This window comes from Delphinus delphis, chromosome 6 (genome assembly GCF_949987515.2).
Source record: "Delphinus delphis chromosome 6, mDelDel1.2, whole genome shotgun sequence".
Classification (NCBI taxonomy): Eukaryota; Metazoa; Chordata; class Mammalia; order Artiodactyla; family Delphinidae; genus Delphinus; species Delphinus delphis.
The window spans coordinates 57,679,450-57,691,192 of NC_082688.1; the positions used below are offsets into that span (position 1 = coordinate 57,679,450).

General features: G+C 42.6%; 1 protein-coding gene across 1 annotated transcript; it reads right to left on the reverse strand.

The window, feature by feature from the left end:
• Positions 1–7,662: 7,662 nt before the first annotated feature.
• DMAC1 (distal membrane arm assembly component 1) lies at positions 7,663–11,090 on the reverse strand. The gene is made up of 2 exons (XM_060014739.1): positions 10,788–11,090; positions 7,663–9,934 (listed from the first exon to the last, which is right to left on the reverse strand). Exons 1-2 carry the CDS (start codon positions 11,059–11,061, stop codon positions 9,870–9,872), a joined length of 339 nt encoding a protein of 112 aa, XP_059870722.1. The 5' UTR covers positions 11,062–11,090; the 3' UTR covers positions 7,663–9,869.
• Positions 11,091–11,743: the final 653 nt, after the last annotated feature.

Below are 11,743 nucleotides of genomic sequence, written 5' to 3' on the forward strand. Positions count from 1 at the left end.
ATTTTATTTGATCTGCATGAAAAAGTCGCAAGATGGGCAAGACAGGCGAGAACATCCCTGTTTTCCAGATGAGGAAGCGAGGCAGTCACTAAGTGGTAGAGAAAGCCTTGTTCAATGCAGGAGAATCATTTAGCACTCATGTCAAGGAAAAGCATGTCAGTCCTACAACTGACTTGGTAAAGTAAGCATCAAGCATGGCAGAAAGCTGAAACTGCTGTCAATTGCCCTCCTCCCCCTCAGCCATGGATATATTTAAACCAAGTAATAAAACAAACCAGCAGCTGGCACTTTTGTAGAGCCAACCCTGGGGCCCCCTCAGAAGAAAACGTTTTTCTAGATAGACTTCGTGATTTGTCTTTTTTTTATTTTTCTTTTGCTATTTACTTTAAAGTTACATTTCTAACTAAGGGAAACATTTTTAAATTAAAAGAAATGGAACGAACTGAGCCAAATTGCAAACACAAACCTGCCTGGAACAGTGTGCAAGTTAAAAAAAAACAATTTTTTTTTAAGTCTGCCTTCTTGGCATCTGCATGATGTGACCCCAAACACCCAGTCCCTCAGACACTAGTGTAGCAGCCACTTCCCCATATCCAGACCCTGAGTCCTCAGTCAGCTGACGAGAGGAGTGGTGACTCATTATTTATACTATTAAATATTTATACACTTATACTATTTAAAAACAAAATATACTAATAAAAACAATATTGGTGATCATTTCTTGACGTCCTAGTACATCACAGTCATTAACACGCGGTCAGTCCCCACAAAAGCTGGGGAGTATGACTGTTCACATTTTAAAATCGGGAAGCCGAGGCTCAGAGAATGTAGCTTGTCTAGGGACAAACAGCTTCCAACTGGCTGGTTCTAAAGCAAACGTTTTGTCTGCATTGCCCTTGTCCCTCGGGCTTCTAAAGGCAGGGTCCCTGCACTTAGATCCGAGGGAGACAAATTGAATTTCCATTGCTTTAGAAGGCACAACCTAAATTGCTCCCTACCAGAAAGACACCTGGGTTAATATAGACATATCTCCTTGAATTCTTAGAGAACCAGTGTGGAAGGAACATCCTGAAAAAGTTCCAAAGACCTGAGCTCACATGACCCATCTGCTTCTTACTGGTGATTTCACAGCCCCTCGACTCCCCAAACCACCTCCATTACTTCCATCTGTAAAATGGGAACTCTGGGAGATGCCCTGCCCATTCTCTTTCCTTGCTGTAGACCCAAGTGTGTAAATTCATGAAAGTGCCTGTCAATTGGAAAACTTCCTCCCTGTGAGGTTAGTGTGATTTTTTTTTTCTCATTTAAAAAATACTGTTGCCAAAATTTTAAGTATCCCTATATTCAGCCGTGGTAAAACCTACTCGAGGAGTTTGCTTACCTCCCCCCTCACTCCTAATAACTATACAGCAAAGGAAACTGTAATGAGATTGTGTAGCAGAAGCTACAGAGAGAGGATCACGTGTTCACTAACTCATGGGGAGGGGCTGATTCTGCTGCTGCTGCCAACATGTGCCAGTGTGTCTCTCAGCTTGCTCTCTTGGTAACAGGTGTTCACAGGGTGGTGAGGGTGGAGAGCAGGCTTCTGCCCAATTTTGCCTGTCTTTTAATTGTCAAGGGTTCTGACAGGCGTTTTGCAGTTCTCTGTCACACAGTTCCAAGCATGGCTGCACAGCACGCTGCTTAAAGCAACCCCAAGTCGGGAACTCGGAGAATCCCCCGCCTAGAGGTTTTGTTTGATGACATGCCTGGATATGAGTGTGGGTAGCCCTTCTTCTTGACATGCGTCTGCTTTATTCATCCTCCTGGTGGGTGGCACACAGGTCAAAAGTTTGTCCCACTGGTGATTGGGCTTTGCTCTGGGCAACATATCAGACTTGATTTCTGTGCCAGTTTAAGAAGATCTAAAATATCCCTTTTCCTTGCTCTCATGCATCCAGTGTGTAAACTTTCCTTATATCACAGTCACTTTTTAAAGTGTCTCTCCCAGTCGACTCTCAACTGTTTTGATCAGGGACCCTGCAATATTCCTAACACACCTGGCAGTGCCTGACATACAACAAAGGCTAATAAATACATATTGGACTGAACTTCAATACAATGCATCCAGGGTACCTGAAAATGGTAATTCCCCTGAAGGAAATGAGGCCAGATTTCTTCTAGCTATCGAAACCGTTTTGGTGATAACATGACCAGAATCTAGGGCTTTCACCAATGCTGGCTCCTAGTCCCAGGCTTAATGGCTATTTCTGTAGTTGGCTATTATAGTGATGAAGTTACCTGTTGGGTTTTATTGTGTCCACTCAGCTTCATATATAGGTAGACACCATTAAAAAATACACACACACACACACACACACACACACATATATATATATATATATATATATATATATAAAATTTTGTACCTCCAGGTACAGGACAGAATGTGCATTTTTTATTGGTCTGCTTTGCCTACTCACTGATGGCATCTTTTCCTTTGCTGAAGTGCATCGTTATTCTAGACACAGCCTGCATAACACAACATGTTTAATTTAATTCACGTCACTAAATCAGTATTATGCAGGGTGAAACTGAAGGAGGGATTTTCCTATTTGGGTTCTTGGGAAATAGAAAGGAACTACACATACACAGACATCACCACACCACCACCAAGCCCAGTCCTTCCGTGACTTCCCATATTTCTTTTGACTGCCTAGGCAGTTCTGCCAGTTAGGAGAGGGTAATCACATTTCATGCTTCAGGGCATGATCTGATCACAAGAGGGTCAGGAAGGACCTCTCCCCTCCCTTGCAGAATTGTTCGGTTGGCCAGATGCACTAATTGGGGTGAGGGGTTGCTAAACTCCTGTGAAGCATCAGGCATTTGCAGCTGCAGGATTCTCAGGAGTGAGCTTGCAGGAGCAATGGTCTGATCTTCAGTGGCACCTTCACGGGATCACTGCAGAGAGTGCTATTTCAATTTTCTCTCGGTTCCCCACTACCATCTCTGTCCTTCGGAATCAGAGAATACATCTCCTTCTTTATGCAAAGAGAGAATCTTAGTGCTAAAAGGGAATTTAGAAATTACCTAGTCTGATCTTCTGAATTTATGGAGGGTAACATTTATGTTCTAAAAGGTTAAGTGACTTTCTCAAGAGCATAGTAGGAGCTGATGGCAGAACTGAGTTTAGAACCTGAGTCTTATGACCCAGATATTCTTTCCACTACTTTACAGCTGAGATCTGTTCTACACACGTCAGTCAGGTTCAGTTACACTAGTGGTTCTCAAATGTAAGCATTCATTTGAATCACCCAGAGAGCTTGTTAAAATGCAGACTGGTGGGCTCCAACTCCAGGGCTCCTGATTCAGTAGTAGGTCTGGCATGGGGTTAAGGATTTGCATTTCTAATGAGTTCTCAGGTAATGCTGATGCTGCTGGGCCAGGGATCATACCTGAGATAAGAATCACTGAAATACACTAAAGTTGTCAAATAAAAGAAATATTCTTTCTTTACTAATTTGTTCAGCCCTTTATTCACTTACTCATCAAATATTTATTGAACACCAACCAAGTGCCTGGCACGTTTGCTGCTGTGGCTGGGGACAGGAAACATGAAGATAAAAAAAGCACGACTGTGGACTCCTGAGGAGTTCACAATTGGTGGGAAGGGAGAGATGCATAAATAATTACTGAGCAATCTTTTAAATGCAGTGATAGAAGTCTATAGAAAGTGTAATTGTTGCATAGCCCTATAAGTAATGACCTGGGGACTTCTCAGGGAAGGCTTTACCAGAGAGGGGATATTTGGGCTGGGCTCTGAAGGATAAGCAGGATTTCTCCAGGCAAAAGGAATATTATAGGCTGACCGAAGAGCACATGCAAAGGCATGGAGAATGGCATTTTTAGGAAGAGCTGGCTAAGAGTGGCAGGAACATGGAGGGGGGTGGCGTGGAACAGCAGTCAGGGAGTGGAAAAAGATACAGATGGAAAGTTATGGTGGGTGAAATAATGAAAAGCATTCTACACCCTGCCAAGTAGTCCGGAGTTCGTTTTGTGTGCAGCAGAGATACCGAAGGGTTTCAAGCTGAGACACGTTGTAAGATTACTCAGGCTATAGTGTGGAGGGCGTATGAGAGGGATTTCTTGGAAGCAGGGAGAAATTAAGAATCTATTATGGTAATCTACCTGAGAAATGATGATAGCTGATCCAAAACAATAGCAATGGGAATGGATAGGAAAGAACAGTAAAGGGTTAAAATAACCAGGACTTGTGAACAGATCAGAAGTAAAGAATGACAATAAAGAGAGTCATAGATAATTCCACAATTTCTAGCTTGCCAGCTGACAATGGAAATGGTCATTGGTCATTCCATAGATGGAAATGCTATGATTGGAGATAGGAAATAGAGGAGCACAGGTAGGTGGGAGATAAGTTCATTTGGGACAAGTTGGGGTTCTGGTGTCTATACAAAGACAGGATGCTCTGCTGTTCCTGGGAAATAGAATCTGAGGTTCAGGAGAATGGCCCAAGATCAGTAGAGAAATTGGGGCAAAGTCAGGGAAGGGTATGAGCCTGCTTAAAGAGATGAGAAGAATTTCTTGTCCTGGATTATCATATAAATTGCTTGTCAGAGTGATAAGTGATATATCCTCAATTATAAAGAAGAGGAAACCGAAGTGATTAATGATACACGTTAAACTAAGGAATAGCAAGGAAAAAAATGGAAAATCAGAATTTAAAATTTCTAATTTTGATAACTGAACATTTTGAGAATGGATGATAAGAAAACGACTGTAACAAAATGAATTCCCAATTCCCAGTTACTGCTCTTAGCCAAGCTAGTACTGATTCATCACTTGAGGCTTTGGGGAAATTCTTACCTGCTCCAGGCCTCAGTCTTCTCATCTGTAAAACAGGGTTGCTGAGAGGAGTAAACAATTCCTGCAAAGCATTTAGTTACCGTAATGCTTGGCACGTAAAAAGGGTGCTGTAATTTTTGTTATATTTAACAGTGGAACAATTTTACTAGAAAACGGAAAATACGAACTCTCCAAGAAAACCACTAGTAAAAGGACAAGTGAAGACCATTACTAACAATACAAAGAGAAATGCTATTCAGATGGTCCCTTCTTGCTACTTCCTGAGTACCCAGAATGGGGATGTGTATTTGGTCTGGCGTGCCGCCTGCCCTTGTTACTGAACTCAGGTTCAGCTGCTCGCCGCTCAAAAGCCAATAACTGAGGGGGAAGCGTCAGTAGAAAGGAAAGGCGCTTTATTCAGAAGAGCTGGCAATTTGGGGAGGAGGTGGACTCATGTCTGGAGACCAACTCCAAAGATTCTGTTCAGCCATGACAATTTTCAGAGGGAAAAAGGGGAAACAACCTCAGTTAATCATCAGAGTAGGAGATGAGATTCTTCATTTTTCCATTGTGTGCAGACCTGCTGACTTCTGATCTTCCTTTGGATGCTCTCTTGCCTGCTTGGTTGGCCTGCAAATTTGCTAAGGGGGAAGCCAGGGGTAGAGAGTCAGTCATTCTTTAACTGCTTAACCTTTCGTTCTTACTCCTTTTAATCCAGGAAAGGAATCAACAGGTCAAGCAGGGCACTGTGTACATTCAGTAGAGGAGAAGTCAAGAGTTAGGTTAAATGTTACCTAGTGATCTCCTTTTTATAATTAAGGTTTATGGGGAATAGAAATAGACTACAGGAAAGGAGCGAAAGAGCTGCTTACAAATCCCCACTTGTCAGACATCATTCCATTTCTATGAGATTAGGGGTGAAGGTCCATCTTCTGTAACTTCTTCATGCTGACATAGGGTGTTGTTATTTTCAGAGTGGAAGATCTTGACATGGGTCTGCAGCATCTCTTTGCTGACAATTTTAGTTGCTTGCTTACATATATGAGCAGACCAAGCTACAATTATTCTAATGCCCACAAAGGTGTATATTATTATGAGCAATAGTGTTAATCCCATTCTTTCATCAGACACTGAGTCTGACTCTATTGTCCTAATCATTAACTGCTTGAGTGTGCTCTTTTGTGACTCTGGGAGGCCTGGGAGACTTCAGCTTTCCTACAAACAAGAGGCAGGGGACATAGAGGGGCCTTTGTACTTGGGGGGAGGGGGCCACAGGGTTCTGCTCTGTTCCGCTATGACTATGATACCTCAAAACACTTCTGATTCCTTGTATTCATCGCCTATGCTGTGTAACAAATTACCACAAACTTGACAACTTAAAACAACTCAAATTTATTATCTCCAGTTTCACAGCATAGATACTTTGCTTAGGGTCTCACTGGGATGAAACCAAGGTGCTGGCCGGGGCTGTGGTTCTTGGTTCTCACAGGCCCTCTTCTAAGCTCACAGGTGGTTGGCAGAATTCATTTCCTTCCAGTTGCAGAACGTTTCCCTTTGAGTTGTTGGCTGGTGATCACTCCAGGCTGCCTGCCATTCCTTGTCACGTGGCCCCCACAGGAAATTCTCAGTGTCGATGTTTGCTTTCTTCCAGCCTCCAAAGCACTTGGCATGCATGGACTCCCCCTCCTGCTTTGGAGGAATCTTCGGCTTCTCAAGTCTCTGATGTCTGGACTGAGATCTAATGGGCTCATGTGATTAGCCCATGTAGATAATCTCCTTATCTTAAGATCAACTGACCTGGGACCTTAATTACATCTGCAAATTTCCTTCACAGCAGCACCTAGGATGGTGTTTGAATAACTGGGAGAAGGTACATTTTCACCCAGGGGTTGGGAACCTTGGGGGACCATTTTCAGAATCCTGTCTACCGCACTCCTGAAGCATATGCAAGTTCGGTCACAGGACTGAGCAGTGGTTTTTAGTGGCACTGCTGCATTTAACATTTGCCCTTTTGGCTATTTCTCTACATTCCATTTACCTTTGAATGACAAGTTGCTGAATTATCTCAAAGGCTAAGAGACATGCATTTAGAAGAGTGACATATTTTTTCTCCATGCTCTCAGGATACCTCTGAATGATGTATAATTATAGGTCTTTCACCTCTGACTCTTTGCTCGTAACACCTAAATAATCTTTGGGTCAAGGCAAGGATTTATCTGTCACACACACACACACACTAAAGCTTTTCAACTCAAAATTGCTTACTATTCCTCACTGCAAGATTTGAGAAGTGTCAGTTTGATCAATGTAGTCCTGGCAACAAATCAGTTGAGGTCAAGCCTGGTTTGAGGGGGTACTTGAACATGTGCTCGCCCTGAACATATATTTAATTCAGGAGCAATATATTTCACATTGTCAAATCAAGTGGCATCATTCAAGAGGCCCCTAATTCAGACACAGCCAGGCTGAGAAACCAGTAATAAAAAGGAGCAAGGGGCAAATGCTAAGCTAAGGGTGGCAGTGAAGTACAAATCACGGCTGAAATGCTTAACCTCTAGGGCTGCCAGCAACAGCTGTCTCTGCAATGGGTCCTGGTCAGGTGAAACTCCAGAACTTTTTAGATTGATCTGCATTTCGCCTACACCAGTGCTGCAAGCAACAGCTGCCCAGCAATTGGCCTAGGAGAAAAAGAGACCCCTTACCTCTCCCCCAACACACAGCAAGATCCTAAAGATCAACCTATATTCAGGTCTTTTAATATGTTCAGACATATTCTTAGTTGGTCACCGGATTCTAGATTACTCAGTGCAATACACAAAGGCAACAAGAGATGGTGTAATGATTTCTTGATCATCTGGAGACATCAAAGTTTTTACTGTGTACAGGCTGTGCTAATAGGTATCTTGGACATCATGAAAAATTTCAATATTTGAATGTATACTCACGTTTTGATCTGTGTCCCAGGGAAAACTCTAAGTTCATTTCAAATTACCTATTTTTGTACTTTTTTCTCCTTTCTTTGCTAACGGTAATTATAAACTCTCATTTCCATGCTGTGAAGAGATTCTAAAGCCCATAAATCATAATTAAGCTGGTGTTCTTAAATTACTGAGTAATAGTCCCTTGATTCTTGAGCCTGTTTGTCCTGCTCACCCCACTTCATCCCAAAGAAAGGGAAGATAATAGGGGCACTAAATGCACTTCCTGCATTGCAGGACTAAGGCAATGTCTCTTCTCTCTCTGAAGTCATCCCTAAAACAAACCAGGACCCCTGACTTACCACCAGCAGAAATCAAAGCAAATTTTGGAACACACCTCAAAAGAAAAACAAAATGAAACAATTTTTAACTACAAGTTCTATTTTTTGGGGGGGGAGGGGAGCATTATTCCCAACTGCCTATAGACATGGTAGAACAATACTTTGCTCACACCTAGTTAAGTGACTCCAAGTTGGGAAGAACCAAACATACTTTGGCAATATATCTGATGAGTGGGCAAGTTTATTTGTTAAAAGCTCTTACTTGGTTAAAGATTCATACTAGTACAAATTCTGGGAAAGATGTTACAATTATATTACAATATATAAGTTTTAAGAGTTACTCTATGTATCCAGTAAGTCAAGCCAAGACCAGCAAGTGATGTAATCTGGATTTAAACTAAGAAAATGTTAGGACTACAGCTGTCCATCAATAGAATGGCTTGCCTTTTAAAGCAGGTAGTAACTTGTCTACGTTAGCATTTTAGTGTCATGGGCCCTCAAGGAAGTACCCTGCTTTGGGTCCTCTCTGGTCGCTTCTAGTTTAAAACTTCTATATTCACTAACATCACATGACTGAATTGTACATTTCACTTAAATACTTTGTTGTTTGCCTTATGTTGCAATGTCTTCTCAACTGCACAGATATATAACCATCCATGCCATGAATTCTGGTGTAGACAATGCAAGAGACTTATTGTCATTTGTGAGGCTTAAAAGACTTGGGCCCTTCTTTACAATATTAGAAAAATAGCCCTAAAGGTACTCTACTTACTCAACTTATCATTCAAAATTTACACGTTGTGATTGGCAGGTAAATTTAAGAGTACCTTTCTGCTCTGAAAAGTAGCTACATGTAACTTTATAGAGAAGCCATAGTATTTCAGAAATTAAAAAACTGGTTGGAAGCAGACTTCTCTTAAAAAGGAAGTGTCTAATATTAAGTTCTCTCAAAAGCAACTAAATTTCATCATAGAAACCTTTCCTGTGCTTGTGGAAAAAGAACCAACCCCCGCCACACTCCCCTCTCACCCCACACACAAAGCACAAAAGACTTTGAACTCCTCTCAAATATTTTGGTACTTGAGCTTTTTATTTTATGCTGATTTTTATGATTATCTAATTGTTTCATAAAGGTAATTCTTGCCTTTCTGGAACAATCCTAGTTCTGAAAGACAAGAACAACTGGACAAGAACAAGTCCTAAGTCTATCACTGACTTGCTGAATGACCCTGGGCAAATCACTAGGACTCTGTTTTTTAAGGTTCACTTACCACCAATGAAATAACCTCCTCAGAGTAGCTGGGAAACTCTCACAAAGTCATGGATCTGACAATGCCTTGGGAAGTATGCGTAGTACACAGATAAATGTTTTATGTACTTCTGCCTATTGCATGATGCCTATCCAGGATGAGGTGGATAGGTGTTGACCCAACCATAGGAGAAGTAGATAGAACTATTTAAAATAACTTTAGCTCACTTTCTCATTTGGTTTATCATTTCCTCTGTATTTTTTAAAAATTATACCCTCCTTCCTCAAATAACACAAAGAACCTCTTCTCTGAGGGATTTATTGGTCCCTGTGGAACCTGCGAAGGCCAGAAACACTCACGGCCAATGAATGACAACCTATGTTTGTCTCTTCAGTCTTATAGTATCTGCAGGACTGAGTCTGCCAACGTCCATGTGTCTGTCCAGAACATCCATACGCCCCATGCTTGTTCTGTGTGTCATGGGGACGCCGAGAGATGACACATTCAGTGGTGGTACTTCAACCAGCGCGGAAGGCCTTCCCTTTGGGGTCTGACAGGATGACGACACCCCAGCAAGCAATGCCTAGGGAAAAAACAACAGTACTTTATTCTTTATGTTGTACTTCAATTTACCAGGTGCTTTCATATACATCAACTCATTTAACCCTCATAATACTCCTTGAAGATACAATTACCATTATTTCTATCTTACAGAAAAGTGAAGCTCAGGAAAGGAAAGTTGAGAGAAAAAAAAATTGTTACTTCCCCAAAGCAAGAAAGTTACTAAAAGGGAATTGATCTGGGTAATCTAATTAAGAAGGTAAGAGATCTGAAAACTTAAAATTCTATTCACTCAGTTGGTCTGAAGCGCTAAAAAAATCACTACATTTTACTGGACGACAGCTTGACAATCACGTACTATTGTTACAAATAAGAACTGTGGACCACAGTAGCCAATGGTAGACCTTAGTATGTGGGCTTTGAACCCATGTCTACAATCTACCTTCAAAGCCAAAGTTCTTAAACCAAGGTCAAGTGCCCTCACTCAGGCCTTCTCCACAATCTAGAGAAGAAGCATGGGTTTTGGTAACAGATAAGCTGGGAATCAAAGGCTAGCTGTGTCATATCCTGGGTGTCTGACTTCGAACTCTCTGTGCAGGAAAATAGGACTACTATATTCATACCTATCTTTAATAGCTTTTGATAGGATTAAAAAGATTGAGGCCAGTAAGAGTTCTCAAAAAAAATATTGTGATTTAAGAAAAAAGAAAGAAAGAAAAGCTTCCCAATAACTTTTCCTCCCCACCCCCATCTTGGGGGGTGGTGGTAAATGCCTGCCGCCACGTGGCCAACCCGGGCGCCCCGCCCCCGCCCACGTGGCTGCGCCCCTCTTCTCCCTCTTCCCCCAGCCCAAGGGTAGTGCCCCGAACTCTCACTGATGCCGAAGACCATCTGCGCAATCGTGCCTGGACCCGGGGGGTATCCCAGCTTCATGGGCTTCCGTGCCACCCAGTACACGTACCCGCCCGCCCCTATCAGCCCGGACCCGGAGAGCACGCGACAGCTCCAGCAGTTATTAAACAGAGGGGCTTCCGCTGGAGGGGTCAGCGCTCCGGGTGCAATGACGGGCACGGGGTTGGCGGAGGAGGCGACCTCAGGAGGCGCAACGTCCTTGACTGGCTCAAGTGGCTGGGAAACGGAAGAACCCATGATTAGGAGCTCGGTCTCAGCCGTAGGAACCTTCCCACGAACTGACGTAGAAGATGTGCCCGGAAACAGAGCGCTGGCGCGCTGCACCGGAAGCAGCCCGAGGGCCGCTGGGAAATGTAGTTCTTGCTTGCCTCGGAGGAGGGAAAAGACGGAGATGGACTGTTATACGGGTGTTCTGTGGCGAAAACCTTGGTCATGACGGAGGCCAGTTTTTTTTCCCTCCCAGTCCTTTTAAGAATTTAGCCAACTCCCTAAATGTCTCAACTCGCAGTCTCCTTAGAGGAAAAGTCTGGGTTTCTAAGTATCCTGTCTAATAGGAAAGGTGAGACCTCGGGCATGTCACTTCCCCTGTGTGTTTGACTTAAAAAGGTTGGAGGTGTTTGACTTAAAAAGAGTTAAGTAGTTTGTGCCTGACTGTATGCTAGACACTTTGCTAAGCGATTATCTGCATTATGCCATTTGCTATTCCCGACCCAACACGGTATCAGTTTCCCAATACGTGACAAAACTGGTTAGGTGACATAGCCATAGTAGACCCAATGTCTGTGTGAAGATAGAATCAAATTTCTTATACGCTACCTGTACATAATGTGAAGGGACTACACAAATATAAGACGGGTATTAAAAATGGGTTTGAATTACCTGCATAAACACTTTTAATTTCGCTCTAGCATTTTTCATC